At 45.3% G+C, this 16993-nt stretch overlaps 1 protein-coding gene across 2 annotated transcripts in view; it reads right to left on the bottom strand.

The window, feature by feature from the left end:
* Positions 1 to 2962: 2962 nt before the first annotated feature.
* FAF2 (Fas associated factor family member 2) overlaps positions 2963 to 16993 on the bottom strand; it is a 61671-nt gene continuing 47640 nt past the window's right edge. Inside the window, exons 8-11 of one of the 2 annotated variants that reach the window (XM_003806837.5) lie at positions 16398 to 16575; positions 13982 to 14153; positions 12926 to 13069; positions 2963 to 6266 (exon numbers count right to left, since the gene is read on the bottom strand). In XM_003806837.5, the coding sequence (XP_003806885.1) occupies positions 6084 to 6266; positions 12926 to 13069; positions 13982 to 14153; positions 16398 to 16575 (677 nt within the window). In that variant the 3' untranslated portion in view covers positions 2963 to 6083. The remainder of the gene's footprint in view (positions 6267 to 12925; positions 13070 to 13981; positions 14154 to 16397; positions 16576 to 16993) is intronic. The other variant, XM_063604298.1, reaches the window with a different exon arrangement.

The raw sequence follows: 16993 nt of genomic DNA, 5'->3' as shown, positions 1-16993 counted from the left end.
CGGCTGGCCGGGCAGGGGGCTGATCCCCCCACCTCCCTCCCGGACGGGGCGGCTGGCCAGGCGGGGGGCTGATCCCCCCACCTCCCTCCCGGACGGGGCGGCTGGCCGGGCGGGGGGCTGACCCCCCCACCTCCCTCCCGGATGGGGCGGCTGGCCAGGCGGGGGGCTGACCCCCCCACCTCCCTCCCGGACAGGGCGGCTGGCCGGGCAGAGGGGCTCCTCACTTCCCAGTAGGGGCGGCCGGGCAGAGGCACCCCTCGCCTCCCGGACGGGGCGGCTGGCCAGGCGGGGGGCTGACCCCCCCACCTCCCTCCCGGACGAGGCGGCTGGCCGGGCAGAGGGGCTCCTCACTTCCCGGTAGGGGCGGCCGGGCAGAGGTGCCCCTCACCTCCCGGACGGGGCGGCTGGCTGGGCGGGGGGCTGACCCCCCCACCTCCCTCCCAGACGAGGAGGGAGGACGCTCCTCACTTCTCAGACGGGGTGGCTGCCGGGCGGAGGGGCTCCTCACTTCTCAGACGGGGCGGTTGCCAGGCAGAGGGTCTCCTCACTTCTCAGACAGGGCGGCCGGGCAGAGACACTCCTCACATCCCGGACGGGGCGGCAGGGCAGAGGTGCTCCCCACATCTCAGACGATGGGCGGCCGGGCAGAGACGCTCCTCACTTCCCAGATGTGATGGCGGCCGGGAAGAGGCGCTCCTCACTTCCAAGATGGGATGGCGGCCGGGCAGAGACGCTCCTCACTTTCCAGACTGGGCAGCCAGGCAGAGGGGCTCCTCACATCCCAGACGATGGGCAGTCAGGCGGAGACGCTCCTCACTTCCCAGACGGGGTGGCTGCCAGGCAGAGGCTGCAATCTCGGCACTTAGGGAGGCCAAGGCAGGCGGCTGGGAGGTGGTTGTAGCGAGCCGAGAACACGCCACTGCACTCCAGCCTGGGCGCCATTGATCACTGAGTTAACGAGACTCCGTCTGCAATCCCGGCACCTCGGGAGGCCGAGGCTGGCGGATCACTCGCGGTTAGGAGCTGGAGACCAGCCTAGCCGACACATCGAAACCCCGTCTCCACCAAAAAAATACGAAAACCAGTCAGGCGTGGCGGCGCACGCCTGCAATCACAGGCACTCGGCAGGCTGAGGCAGGAGAATCGGGCAGGGAGGTTGCAGTGAGCTGAGATGGCAGCAGTACCGTCCAGCTTCGGCTCGGCATCAGAGGGAGACCGTGGAAAGAGGGGAGAGGGGAGAGGGGAGAGGGGAGAGGGGAGAGGGGAGAGGGGAGAGGGGAGAGTCTTTTCTTTTTTTGAGACAGAGTCTCACTCTGTCGCCCAGGCTGGAGTGCAGTGCGAGATCTCAGCTCACTGCAACCTCCGTCTCCTGGATTCAAGCAATTGCCTCCTGAGTAGCTGGGACTACAGGCATGTGCCACCACGCCCGGGTAATTTTTTTATTTTTTAGTAGAGACGGGGTTTCACCATGTTGGCTAGGCTGGTCTCTAACTCCTGACCTCAGGTGATCTGCCCACCTCAGCCTCCCACAGTGCTAGGATTACAGGCATTAACCACCATGCCCAGCTTATATTTAAGTTTCAAAATCAATTGTGAAATGTTTTTAGTGGCTTCTCAGCTTAAACTCTTGCACACTTTATTAAACTGAGCAATAGAGTTCTAGTTTACACTTAATGCACATTAAAAAAATCAGGCCCCAAATCTTTGGCTAGTAACACGGGGACAACTCTGAAGGTACCAAGAATCTGTACCCACAAAACTGAGTATCTGCACAGGACAAAGGCAGAAAACTGAGGCTTATATTTCCTCTCAGAAATGAAAACATGAGGCCGGGTGCGGTGGCTCATGCCTGTAATCCCAGCACTTTGGGAGGCTGAGGCGGGCGGATCACGAGGTCAGCCTGGCCAACATCGTGAAACCCCATCTCTACTAAAAATACCAAAATTAGCTAGGCATGGTAGAATCGCTTGAAACTGGGAGGCAGAGGTTGCAGTGAGCTGAGACCACACCACTGCACTCCAGCCTGGGCAACAGAGCAAGACTGTATCAAAAAAAAAAAAAGGCCGGGCGCGGTGGCTTACACCTGTAATCCCAGCACTTTGGGAGGCCGAGGCAGGAGGATCACGAGGTCAGGAGATTGAGACCATTCTGGCTAACACGGTGAAACCCCGTCTCTACTAAAAATACAAAAAATTAGCTGGGCGTGGTGGTGGGCGCCTGTAGTCCCAGCTACTCGGGAGGCTGAGGCAGGAGAATGGCGTGAACCTGGGAGGCGGAGCTTGCAGTGAGCCGAGGTCCCGCCACTGCACTCCAGCCTGGGGCAACAGAGGGAGACTCTGTCTCAAAAAATAAATAAATAAAAATAAATTTTAAAAAAGAATAAAAACATGAGCAAAAATACCTAGGAGAATGCCAACCATCCAGAATCTGTAAATCAGAAGAGGCTTTTTCTAGACACTCCTTTGCAAGGACACAAGTTGGTTCCAACAAAAGTGACAAATTCCTTAAGAAAATGTTATTGCAAGAAAATATTCTTACAAAATACACTCCCATAGAAGGGGAACAAACACTTAATGACATCTACATATCAGGAGCCTCATATACATTTACTTGATTGAATCTATAAACCTATCCTGAGGTGGATGGCATTATCTTCATTTATAGTTGGGGAAATTCAAGTTCAGGGAAGCTAGAGAATTTGCCCGAGGTTGCAAACCTGACAAACCAGAGAGCCCAAATTTGAACCCAGGCCTGTCTGCTCTCTCTCTCCATCATACTAAGTTGCTATTTTTCCACAGGGATACAACAGAGAAAACCTAACTCCATCCTTCTCTTTGACTCTCCCTTCCTTCTTGGCAATGCCATGCCATGCTGTTCCCTCCCGGTGTTTTTCAACCTCTCCTTCACACATACAAAATTACCTACCACATCGGTCCCACACAGAAAGATCCACAGCCTGTTATGAAGTTTTTGTTATAAAACATTTAATGTTAACCTACAATACAATGTAAACTTTTATGAAAAAAATTTAAAGTACACTAGATTTCTTCAGTAAATTATCACATGACTATTCAGGCGCAGTACAAGTTGGGGCACTGCATCCTTTGTGGATGGATTTCCGTTGCTGCGTTCCTCACAAGTCCTAAAAAACCAGTTGTAGAGCGGAGCTCCTTGTTCAAGCACCGGATAATGATGCCCCTGATTTTGCGTTCTGGGGGTTATCGCTCCTTCTCAGTCATTTTCTGAAACTCTTTGCTTGGCCTTGGCACCATTAGCAATTTTCACAACTGCTCAGTTGAAGGTTCTAGGTTCTTTTTAGCTTAGTTTTTAAGAGACAAGTGTTATCCTCTGGCCATCTCTTATTCAAAATCATGGTGGAGGCAAGCAAGGAGAAAGAAGTATTTGCTAGAGGAAATTCTGCAGAAGTGGAAGAAAAGACCAGAAGGGCTCCACTGAGGGTACAAATATTCAACTGACTCCAATCGAGTGTCTTTGCTTGGTCACTTCCCATGGTTATTCAGCTCAATCTACAACTTCAGTCGTGGGAGTGCAGAACAAAACTTGAAACAAGTGCTTTTAGTTGATGACTTGCCATTTGGAAACAACAGCTGAAATATCCCAGAGGTGATGTGGAAACAAGAGCAAATGCTTGCAGATCACCGGCTTCTCAGCGTCTTCTCCCTCGCAGGTCTCATCGAAATCCCAAAAGTCCTTAGGAGTAACACAGATTGTACTGGCATTAAGTGACAAAATGTGCAGCCTGTATTTGACTGAGGAGGAAAGGAAATGGCACCTAGGCAGCAGCGCTAGGGTCAGCACGGAGACCGGCCTAGGGTCTCAGTAAAGCAGAACTGTTTCAAATGGGACTAGACCGGGGCATGTGCTTCCGGTGAATCCTCTTGAAACCTAAAGTAAATGGGAAGGCCGCCCTAACAGTTGTACTGACATAAAGGGAGACCCTTCTTAATATTCTGGCAGCTGACTTCCTTCACTGAACAACTATTATCAAAAGGCGAGAGGCATAAAGTGCACACTGTAGAGTAAGAAGAGACTTAATTATGATGGAAACAAAAATTCGTAACTTCCCCAGAGAGGTGTGGACAGTGTACCTAGCCTCACAAAGGTCCTTAATACCCTCCTGTGTGCTGCCAGGGAACAGCTGTGAATTCCAGATGGGGAGGAAGGCTCTGACTTAAGTGGAAAAATTCCTCTGCATGGTTGTCAGCAGGAAGGTTTCACGTAAGGTTATCCTTATGTGGAGAACATGGGTTATCCTGCTGTTCACACCAGATACATTTTATTGACAACAGTCAGATGGTGATTCCACTCATCTGGCCTTGGGACAGCAGAAAACGAAGTGGAAGAACAATAGCTGGCCAGGGACAGAATTAAATTTTCCTAGAGATGGTGTTCTAGACAGCTATGCCAAGGCCACTGGGAATTTCTCAGGCTCTCCAAGTTAATTTCTGTGGGGTGCCTTACTCTGCCATGTGGGATTTACCCCAACAACTGAGGACTGCAGTGGATAGTAACCATATAATTGCTACCAAAAACAGTGGTCCTTAGGTTTTAGTTAAGCAAGAGAGAAAGCCTTGAGACTACAACTCCAGCAAGTTAGGCTTTATGTTGATCTGAACCCCCCTGCCTTCACAGCATTCTAGGAACTACAGTAACGTCAGTCGGTTGCAGTGGTACAACGAGCCTGCACCAGTCTAGCTACAGAACACTTTGGAATACTTGTCAGAGCGCACTGGCATCTGTTAATACATGGCCTGACCCATGTACCCATTACCATAAACTCAACCACAGACGAGACATCCAGAGGTTAAAAAAAACCCTATTACTTCAACATAGCAATAGAGAGAAAGGATAAAAGCTGCCTCCAGAAGGTGGCTGCATCAGAAATGAAAATGTGCCTTCCAATAGATTACACAGGCTGGGAGTTCTGTCTTGGCTCCCTTCAAGGCCTCTGGTTCTATCCTTAAAACAAAATACACTTCCACTGAGACAGGCAGGGCACTCTCCTGTGGTTCTGCTGGCTCCACCACAGGCCCTGCTAGTCCTTTGGAAAGGCACCAGGCTTGGCAATTCAGGAAAGCCCAGGGCTGGGAGGAGCAGCATGCACATGTCAGAAGAGGAATGAAGAGCTGCTATCCTTTGGTTCAGACCCCATAACCACCACCTGGTACAGACTCCAAGGAAAAGCTGCAGTTGTGTGTAAAGGTGAGTTCCACCACATACATAGGTGTATCTTTACATATACAGCCTTTGTGGGGCCACAAACCCAGATTTCCTCCCACTGCTCCAAGTGGGGTGCACAGGTCGTAAGAAAGGACAGCAAGAGTTGGACCAAAAAGAATGACCTCTCTGGGAACGTGAGAGGGACAATGGCAGAAATAAGCACAAACCAGCCCGGGGCACTTTTATTACACTATTGTGGTTTAAGGAGCCCAGGGCATAAACTCATGGGTTTAAAGAATTGGCTCTTTATCAAATAAAGGAAAAATATATATATATACCTATGTCAGCCTCATTCCTTTGGTCATTACAAAACAGAAATAAAAGTTATTGAAAACTTGTGGGCAGTTCAAGGAACATCTCTGCTTCTCTGCTCTGTGCTTTCTCTTCCCTCTCTTCCCCAGAGGCAGGAGAAGCAAGTCCTCAGGAGATGCTGCAAGTAGCTGGTTGATGGAGGTTTTTCACTTTTATTTTTCATAAAAGCAAGAATGAATGAGAACTAGTGGGAATGTCCCCTTCCCAGCTGGGACAATGGATGGGTCGAAGGTGAAGAGTCTCTGTTCACTGGAAGGTGCGTGCACAGAGGCCACAGGAAGGGTGGGCTTGCCGAGCGGGTACGTTTGTTGCTAACCTTGCACGCACACACAGGTTGTGACTCTTACGGGCAGCATGGTTTCTGATCCTTCCTAAGGATGCAGCAGTCTTTTAAAAAAAATATTGTATTATAATAATAATAATAATATGAATTTCTCTCTTTTTTTTTTTTTCTGACTTGTTGTTGTTGTTTTCTTTTTTCCCCATTTCTTTTAGGGACTGGGGTAGGAGGGGACAGGAAGAAAAAAATGTCATTCGTCAGTTAGGTCCTGAACAAAAAGAACTTCTGTGTGGCTGAGTCCGGCCTCCTGTAGCGTAGGGGGATTGGGCCACTCCTCTGAAGGGATGCAGGGCAGCACTCGCCTGGGAAAATTGGCTTCAATCTGAAACTTTTCTGGGCTTTCCTTCAAGGAGAATAAGAAGTCGTGGATTACCTGCAGAGGTCATATAGAAAAAGAAGGGTGGTGAGAAAAAGAGAAATACACACACACACACACACACACACACACAACTCTGAAGTCAAATATCCCCCAACTCTCCCCAGGATGACTCTATAGGAAAGAATCACATTACACTGGAATTCTAGATCTTTTCATTTCCCATGGCATATACATGGGGCAGCCCTTTTAAAAGAAATTACACAAGCCCAACACTAGTCCTACTCTGAATTAATCTGTCTCTTCTTTGAGGTGTCTGATAAAATGCTAACTTAGAAATAATCACAAAGTTACAGAAAAGTTGGAAGTATAGGACACTTAATTTTTTTCTTTAACTCGGTTGAGAGTGAAGTGCTAACTGTAAGACACATGGCCTCAAGTATTCTGAGGTGATCACAGACTAATAGGACAATCTTCTATATAACCACAACTTGGCTCTCAAAATCAGGAAATGTAACTGACACATTATTTCTATAATATATTATTATTCAGGCCCTATTCAAGTTTTGCCAATTATCTTTTACATAATAGCAAAAGGATCCATTTTTTTTTTTTTTTTTTGAGACAGAGTCTCGCTCTGTTGCCCAGGCTGAATGGAGTGCAATGGCGCCATCTCAGCTCACCGCAAGCTCCGCCTCCCAGGTTCACGCTATTCTCCTGCCTCAGCCTCCTGAGTAGCTGGGAGTGCAAGCACCCGCCACCACGCCTGGCTAATTTTTTCGTATTTTTAGTAGAGATGGGGTTTCACCGTGTTAGCCAGGATGGTCTCGATCTTCTGACCTTGTGATCCTCCCGTCTCGGCCTCCCAAAGTGCTGGGATTACAGGCGTGAGCCACCGTGCCCAGCCAAGGATCCAGTTTTAAGCCCATCAATCAACGTGTGGATAAAGAAACTGTGATATATATATATGATGGAATACTTCTCAGCCATAAAAAGGATGAATTAATGGCATTCACAGCGACCTTGATGAGAGTGGAGACTATTATTCTAAGCGAAGTAAGTAGAAATGGAAAATCAAACATTATATGTCCTCACTGATATGTGGGAGCTAAGCTATGAGGACGCAAAGGCAAAAGAATGATACAATGGACTTTGGGGACTTGTGTGGAAGAGTGGGAAGGGGTGAGGGATAAAAGACTACAAATAGGGTATAGTGTATACTGCTTGGGTGATGGGTGCACCAAAATCTCACAAATCACCACTAAAGAACTGACTCATGTAACCAAACACCACCTGTTCCCCAATAACCTATGGACAAAAAAATACAATACAATAAATGTGTTGTACCTCATATGAATCTCCTGTCTGTGGGAATGCCCTCCTTACCCTGCTCTGGCTCTGACAAGGCACAGTTAAAATCCTTAGTGAGAAGGGAGGCAGTATTAGGAGAGTCCATGATGCTAAAACTTAAACTGTGTGTGAGATGCCTGTGGAACAGGCCACTGTCATCTCTCCCTGTCCCTGCTCTGTGGCCTCTCCATCTAGCATTCTACTTCTAACAACAATTCTGCCAACCTCATTCAGATCAACCCCAAAGATGATGAACATGCCATTCAAGTTATTTTTCCTTTTTGGGAGGAATCTATTCCATTTTCTTTTTGATACACCTCTCAAAATGATGAATTCTCTGGGTTTTATACCCCTCTGTGTAAAGCAGTCCTTCATTTCTTAAACTTACTGCTCTAGGGAACTTTTTTTTGTTGTTGTTTCCCAGACAGGTCTCGCTCTGTCGCCCAGGCTGGAGTGCAGTGGTGCAAACACGACTCACTGCAGCCTCGACCTCCCAGGTTCAAGCAATCCTCCTGCTTCAGCCTCCCAAGTAAGTGGGATAACACAGGTCCAACACCGCCTGGTTAACTTTTAAAATTTTTTGTAGAGACAGTCTTGCCATGTTGCCCTCTTCAGGGATTTTTAAAGGGCTATAATCCAGAATTTAAATAGTAAATCCATGTTCCTCTTATCTAATCCATTCATGATTGTATAAACTTCTCATATTTTAGTCTATCAACCTAACTCGTTTTCAGTTTCCTTCTCTCTTTGCAATTCCCATTAATGTTCACTCTTTCTTAACATGCATCAATTAGACTTACACCAAGTATTCTTGGTATGAAACCAATATGAGTGAAAAAAATACCTTTTTTTTTTGAGATGGAGTCTTGCTCTGTTGCCCAGGTTGGAGTGCAGTGGCAGGATCTCGGCTCACTGCAACTTCTGCCTCCTGGGCTCAAGCGATTTTCCTGCCTCAGCCTCCCGAGCAGCAGTGACTACAGGCGCGCACCACCATGCCCAGCTAATTTTTGTGTTTTTTGTAGAGATGGGGTTTCACCATGTTGGCCAGGCTGGTCTCGAACTCCTGACCTCGTGATCTACCCACCTTGGCCTCCCAAAGTAGGCTGGGACTATGGGCGTGAGCCACCAAGCCCGGCCAGAGACAGGGTTTCATTAGGCTGGTCTCGAACTCCTGACCTCAGGTGACCCACCCCTCTCGGCCTCCCAAAGTGCTGGGATTAGAGGCGTGAACCACCATGCCTGGCCAAAAAAATACTTTCTGATTTCTTTTTAATCTCTGCTTGAGAATACCTAACACTTGTACAAACTTGGCTTTTGTTTTTCTTTTTTTTTTTTGAGATGCAGTCTCACTCTGTCGCCCAGGCTGGAGTACAGTGGCACGATCTCGGCTTACTGTAACCTCTGCCTCCCAGGTTCAAGCCATTCTTCTGTCTCCGCCTCTGGAGTAGCTGGGATTACGGGTGCATGTCACCACGCCTGGCTAATTTTTGTATTTTCAGTAGAGACTGGATTTCACCATGTTGGCCAGGCTGGTCTTGAACTCCTGGCCTTAAGTGATCCACCTGCCTTGGCATCCCAAAGTGCTGGTATTACAGGCATGAGCCACCGCACTCAGCCGGCATTTTTTATTACTAATGGCAAAGGGTTGATAACCATCAGGAAACAGATTACATTACTACTAGAGGTCCCTTTTGATTTGCAATGGACAGAAAAATTAGTTCTGGGCTTTATCTCTTATACATTTGTTTAAAACAAAGTCAGCTGCCTCTTTTATGACCACTCATGGGACCTGGAGATTTTTCTGCAGCATACCCCTTTTATCTTAGCATTGCACTACTTTCCAGAGCTGAGCATTACCTACAAATCTGTCACTCCTGGAGATTACTTATAAAGGACCAAGTTCACAGGAAGGTGATACAAGGTCTTTTTTTTTTTGAGACAGCATTTTGCTCTTTTCACTCAGGCTGGAGTGCAATAGCACGATCTCCATTCACTGCAACCTCCGCCTCCCAGGTTCAAGCGATTCTGCAGCCTCAGCCTCCTGAGTAGCTGGGATTACAGGCCCACGCCATCATGCCTGGCTAATTTTTGTATTTTTAGTAGAGATGGGGTTTCACCATGTTGGCCAGGCGGCTCTCAAACTCCTGACCCCTGGTGATCCGCCCACCTCAGCCTCCCAAAGTGCTGGGATTACAGGCATGAGCCACTGCACCCAGCCAACACAAGGTCTTTAAGGGTACTAAAAAAACACTATAGCATTATTTGGTCTTATGTAATTATCTCTGTGAATGTTAAATTCCAGGCCAGCACCACCAGGGCACTGCTACATTACACACTTCTTTCCATCTCTAAGACCCATTTATGACCAAGCATTTCTCTTAGACTAATCTCATGTGGCCATGATACTCTTTTTTATTTTTATTTATTTTATTCATTTTTTTTTGAGACACAGCCTCACTCTGTCGCCCAGGCTGGAGTGCAATGGTGCAGTCTCGGTCCACTGCAACCACTGCCTCCCGGGTTCAAGCAATTCTCCTGCCTCAGCCTCCCGAGTAGCTGGGACTACTGGCACCCGCCACCACACCCAGCTAATTTTTGTATTTTTAGTAAAGACGGCGTTTCACCATATTGGCCAGGCTGGTTTGGAACTCCTGACCTTGTGATCCGCCTGCCTCAGCCCCCAAAAGTGCTGGGATTACAGGCATGAGCCACCACGCCCAGCCGATACTCTTTTTTAAAAAACAGCTTTTAGTGAGGAACCCATTTAAAAGTCTTCAAGGATCAAATAGTTAATGAATGGTTGGTTCCCTTTTGGCCACAAGCCTATTCTGTTCCACAGTTCTAACAGATTTTTCCTCCAAAACTCTCAGGAGAGTAAATTTTTGTTAGGTTTTTCATTCTTTTTTTTTTTTTTTTGAGCCAGAGTTTCACACTTGTTGCCCAGGCTGGAGTGCAATGGCATGATCTCGGCTCACCGCAACCTCTGCCTCCTGCGTTCAAGCATTTCTCCTGCCTCAGCCTCCCAAGTAGCTGAGATTACAGGCACACGCCACCACACCCGGCTAATTTTGTATTTTTAGTAGAGACAGGGTTTCTCCATGTTGGTCAGGCTGGTCTTGAACTCCTGACCTCAGGTGATCCGCCTGCCTCGGCCTCCCAAAGTGCTGGGATTATAGGCATGAGCCACAACGCCTGGCCTAGGTTTTTCATATATAGTTTTATCTATCAGAATTTTTAGGGTAGAAATTCCATGTAATTCGTGTGTACAATAGCAAAATTGCTAGTGAACATGAAAGCTAAAATACATACACAAACCCATAGTTAAGAAATGGGACAGCAGGAGAAGGAAATTAACGCTAATAACCACCTACTACATGGTGGATACTGTGTGAGGCACATCCACGTTATCTCAATTTAAAAATCCAAAGTTAGAGACATGGGGCCAGGTGCAGTGGCTCACGCCTATAATCCCAACACTTTGGGAGGCCGAGGTGGGTGGATCACTTGAGGTTAGGAGTTCGAGACCAGCCTGACCAACATGGTGAAACCCCATCTCTACTAAAAAAAAAATACAAAAATAAGCCAGGCATGGTGGCGGCTTCCTGTAATCTCAGCTACTCGGGAGGCTGAGGCAGGAGAATTGCTTGAACCCAGGAGGCAGAGGTTGCAGTGAGCTGGGACAGTGCCACTGCAATCCAGCTAGGGTGACAAGGCGAAACTCTGTCTCAAAACAAACAAAGTTAGAGACATAAGCACTTCCCCCAATATAAATAAATGCATAAACGAGAGAGAAATAAAACAAGGAAACTATTTGCTTCTCTCTTAACAAAATGTTTCATAACTTTAATTCTGTATTAGTTCTCTGAGTCTTACATTCTGTACTGGCCAATAAGCTCCATGAATTCCAAAACCATGTCTCACTCATCTAAATGATCCCTAGAGTATCTAGCTCACTGCGTGACATACCTATGTTCAGTTTAAACTTATCAGAGGGCAGATTACAGTTCTAGTTCACTAATGGGAAATCTGAGGCCCTGTAGAATTTTGCAACTTGCCCAATGTTGTCCAGTTAAACAAGCAGAAGCAATGAATGTACTACCCAGCCTCACCTGACTACAGTGCATCCTCTTTTAATTATGAGGTTTACCCTTGATTATTCTGAGTGATCAGGGAAACTGCAGAATCCACTATAGCTATAAATTTGGAAAGGCAACATACTGACTCTCAGTTTAAATAAATTTTCTTTTGGTTACAAATACCAAAAATAGTAGTTAGTATTTAAGCACTTACTAGGAGCCAGGCACAATGTTAAGAATTTAATTCTAACAACAATCCTACTAGGGAGTGCCTATTATTATTATTTTTATTTTTATTTTTATTTTTTTACAGGGTCTCTCTCTGTTGCCTGGGCTGGAGTGCAGTGCTGCAATCTTGGCTCATTGCAACCTCCGCCTCCCGGGTTCAAGTGATTCTCCTGCCTCAGCCTCCCGAGTAGCTGGGATTACAGGCACGTGCCACCACGCCCAGCTAATTTTTGTATTTTTAGTAGAGACGAGGTTTCACCATGTTGGCCAGGCTGGTCTCAAACACCTGACCTCAAATGATCCACCTACCTCGACCTCTCAAAGTGCTGGGATTACAGGCATGAGCACGGGGCCCAGCCATACCTATTAGTAAACCCATTTTACAGATGAAGAAATTGAGGCTTAGAAATTAAATAAACTGACCAAGGAAACACATCTAGTAACCCTGGAAGAATGAAAATTTGATCCTCATGCTGTGAGGCTCTTGAGTTTCTGCTTTTAATGACTTCCATGTGGAAATGACAAACACTATCACATGGCTATCATATACATAAAGTAGCCTCAGAAAATGGGGCTTCCTTTGGGCTGAGTAGAAAGAGAGAGACAACTGCATCCAAACTGCAAGTGCACTTATATTCAGATATGTCACTTCAGTGCTTTTAGGTCACTGGAGACAGAGCTTTTCCTACAGAGCAGGGGTTCTGGTGGGATTCTGAAGCCAATGCAGGAAGACAGCATGGAAGAGCCTCCCATCTTCAAACACACAAGTCTTTTGAGGGACTTATGTAAGGTACCTTTTTTTCTTAGCAGAGCCGAAACATAATTAAACAAAAACTTAAAAATTGCTTTGAGTTGGAAGCTAGAACTGAAGGAGCCTACAGCAGTCCACGGTACTCTTCCTGGTGTCCACAGATGGCATACCCATCTCTCTCTCTCTCTCTCTCTCTGTTCCCTGTTCATCAGAGCAGCAGATACACCAACACCACTCTCAAGAGTCAGTAAAAGCTCCAAATCTATAGCCCAGATGCTACATACACTTCACAGAACTTAGGTGGTCCTTACTGTTAGAGACTGTGAAAAGTGGAATCGTCTCTCTACTCGAGAATCATTAGGTAATTTGAAGATGATCTTGACACTTTCAGGGTCATCAGGGGAAGGTTCAGGGGGCAGGCATTCCAACTTCCTTTCCTTTTCCTCCTGTAAATTCTGCAGAGACACAAAGCAAAGGTGAGGCTACAGCTCAAGAAATAAATACAATGACCATGTAGCTTTATTACGCAGTCGTCAGAAGAAAAATTAATGACTAAGTATTCTAAGAAAAACCTCTCAGGAATAGTCAAAAACAACCTAAATTTAAAGTACAATTGCATCTCATGTATTCTTTATTATGTCTAGGTATTTATTTGAGAAAAAGGGGAAAGGGAGCAGGGTGCCATGGTATGTGCCTGTAGTTCCAGCTACTTGAGAGGCCACAGCAGGACTTCTTAAGCCCAAGAGTTTCAGGGTGTAGTGTGCCATGATTGCACTGGTGAATAGCCACTGCACTCCAGCCTGGGCAACACAGTGAGACCCTGTCTCTTAAAAAAAAAAGAAATAAAAGGAAATGGCTAAAAGACACTGGTTATAGGTAAGCGGTAATACATAATCAAATAAGATAATGTATATCTCAGTCTGATTGCTAGGGAACAAAAACAACAACAACAAAACAAAACAAAAACAAAAAGATAATGAGTAAAATGCCAAATCAGCTAATACTGGTATTAAGAATGAATATTTAGGGCCAGGCATGGTGGCTCACGCCTGTAATCCCAACACTTTGGAAGGCCAAGACAGGCAGATCATGTGAGGTCAGGAGTTCGAGAGCAGCCTGGCCAATATGGCAAAGCCCGTCTCTTTTTTTAAATTTTTATTTAAAAAAGAATGAATATTTAAATGGTATGAAAAATTTAAATCACCCCTAATCCCAACATGTTGTAATTTTTTCTTTCCTTTTTCCTTTTTTTTTTCCCTCTTAGTCTGTTTAAGGTGGCTATCATTTTTTCCTTTCACACTTAAGGCCAAGATGGCAAAGTCTCGGCAGTTTGGGAACCACAGGGAGCAAAGCCACACGTCCATTACCCGCCGCCGTCTCTCCTCTGCCAACTTTTGCTGTTGCACCTCCTCCTCCTTCCGCCGCTTACGCTCCCGCTCCTCCCGTTTCTTTCTTTCTTTCTCCTGGTCAGCCCTGAGAGAGGCCAGGTAGGCCTCATCCTGCTGTTGTCTCAGCACTTGGGTCTGGTTTCTTTCTTCCCTGTGAATAGATCAAAAGCAAGAGAAGAAAAACAGCACTCTCACAAAGTTCTGTGTTTTCTTATATTGAAATCTTCTCTGTGTGTGTGTGTGTAAAAATGTTGATATTCTTAGCAGATGACGATTTCACACTGCCATAAGGGATTCCAAAAGCAGAGCGTGGCAGAATCTGAATAAGCCACCTTTTTTCTCAGTTTAATTTGGCAGAAAAGGAAACAGCAAGCTTTCCTCTCCTCTTTTAAAATAAAACTTTTCCCCTAATTCTAACAAATGTGACACAGTACTGTTATTATGAAGGGATCATCAATATCATATTTTACAAGTAAATACCATTTTGGGTGACTGCATTTTTGTACTGATCTCTTAAAACCAAAACACACACATATATATCCATACACACATTGTAGCAGATCTGAAAATGTAGTTTTCAGAGTTATTCAGAGAATCACTAATCAAAGATAAAACATTATAACATTTGGCATATCTCCTATTTTCTCTCCAACAAATTTGTTTTCTCTTAGCCAAAATATTTAGCCAATCAAAATAGTTGAACAGATTTTATCTTTAAAAATTAAGATAAAATTTACATGCAGTGAAATGCACAGATCTTAAATGTACAATTCAATGAATTTTGATAAATGTAACCATGTAATCACCACTCCAATCAAGACAGAACATTTCAGTTACCTCGGAAAGTTTCCTGTTCTATACATTTTTTTACACAGTTAAAATAACGCTATATTTACAGGATTTTGATCTTGCATTTTTCTTTTTTTTTGGAGACAGGGCTAGCCTGTCACCCAGGCTAGAGTGCAGTGGTGCGATCATGACTCACTGCAGCCTCAACCTCCTAGGCTAAAGCAATCCTGCCACCTCAGCTTACAGGCGTGTGCCACCACGCCTAGCTAATTTTTGTATTTTTTGTAGAGATAGGGTTTCACCATGTTGCCCGGGCTGACCTCAAACTCCTGAGTTCAAGCAATCTTCTTACCTCAGCCTCCCGAAATGCTCGGATTACAGGTATGAGCCAACATGCTCGGCCTGATTCTGCATTTTTCTAATATGTAACAAGCATGTCCCCATGTTATTAAAAACTTTCCATAAAATTTAAGTTTGTTTAACTTTCTTGAGGGCAAGTTGGCATTACAAATCAAGAGCCTTAACATATACTTATATTGACTGTCTCACCCAGAAACTGCACTTCCAGGAATTTAAATTTTAATCTAAGGAAACCATCACAAATTGCAAAAAATTATCTCCCTATATGCTAATTATAATAGTAACAAACCGAAAATAATCTAAAAATCCAACGAGAGTGGCCTGGTTAAATTATGATGTATTTAGATAATGGAATGTTATGCAGTAATTTTTAAAATGTGGCAGAATATTTAATGATGAGGGAAAAGGCCGTGATATATTCTTACATAAAGAAGGGTTGTAAAAAAGTATTATCCCAATTCTACAAATAAATGTGTACGTATATAGGGGTGTGTGTTGTGTATAAAATTAAAAAAATTTATAACAATGTTCAAGTGGTGGTAGGATTATCAGTGATCTTAAATTTCTTCCTTGTGCTTTTTTGTGGTTTTAGGATTTCCTATAATTAATGTACATAACTTATGTAATGGAGAGGAATTATAACCATTCCACTTTTTTTTTACATCGAAGTTCTTTATATTATATTCAGCTATTCTAAATGCCACAATATACATTCTTGAGCACAGAGGCCTGTCTTTGTTTATTCATTCATTTATTATTTTTTAAAGACAGGGTCCTGCTCTGTCATCCAGGCTGGAGTGCAGAGGCACAATCAGAGCTCACTGCTGCCTCAAACTCCTGGCCTCAAGCAATCCTCCTGCCTCAGGCTCCCAAGCAGCTAGGACTACAGGCATGTACCACCATGCCTGGCTAATTTTTTCTTATTTTTTGTAGAGATGGGGTCTCGCTTTGCTGCCCAGTCTGGATTCAAGTAATCCTCCTGCCTCAGCCTCCTAACGTGCTAGGATTTCAGGTGTTAGCCACTGCACCCAGCCCTTGTCTTTATTTTGAACATCTCTAAGAACAGATTACCTGATATAGAGTAATTTAGGTCAAAGTATGTAAATATTTTGACAATAAATGGGCAAAGCTAAAAGCTAATAGCGGCCTGATGCACAGAAGAAGTCAGGATTGGTAGAGCCCCAGAGGTCAGCCCTCCAAATTTACAACTGGTCTCTCTCTGTTCCAGAAGGGAACTCTCTTGTACCTTTCTAGGCGTTCTGACACCAGGTAAGTCTGGTTAGCATCCATGATAAATGTCAGTTGGTTAATGAGGTCATCAGGTTGAATGAGGCCTTCTAGCCGTCCCACCACAGTCATCCTTCGATCCTTCAGCATAATCATGGCCAGGAATGGATAGGTGTTCTCTCGTAAAGCCTGTGAGACTGACAAAAAGACCCAACAGATCAAGGGCAGGACTTGACGGTGAAAAAGATCAACCCTTAGACTTTCCACAATGAGTGAGAGAGAACTGTTTTAATCCTGGTTGGGGAAGACGGGAGGTATCATTTAGTCTCTGCTTTTTCCCCGCCTCCTAGTTTCTTTCTTTTCTTTTTTTGAGCCAGGGTCTCACTATGTTGCTCAGGCTGGTCTCCAACTCCTGGGCTCAAGTGACCCTCCCACCTCAGCCTCCTGAGAAGCAGGGATTACAGGAGTGTGCCACCATGCCCAGTTCCTCCCAGTTTTGTAATCTTTTGTTTTTGTTATCAATTTGCATGCCTATCCCTAGGTGCTTGACTAGAATAGGACAGGCTTTCCTGGTGGCGGTGTGGTTGTTATGATGATGCCAGGGAAGGCTGCAGA

Source organism: Pan paniscus, chromosome 4, assembly GCF_029289425.2.
Source record: "Pan paniscus chromosome 4, NHGRI_mPanPan1-v2.0_pri, whole genome shotgun sequence".
In the NCBI taxonomy this organism is placed as follows: Eukaryota; Metazoa; Chordata; class Mammalia; order Primates; family Hominidae; genus Pan; species Pan paniscus.
The sequence above is the reverse complement of the archived record's forward strand: the minus strand, read 5'-3'. Positions and strand labels throughout refer to the sequence as shown.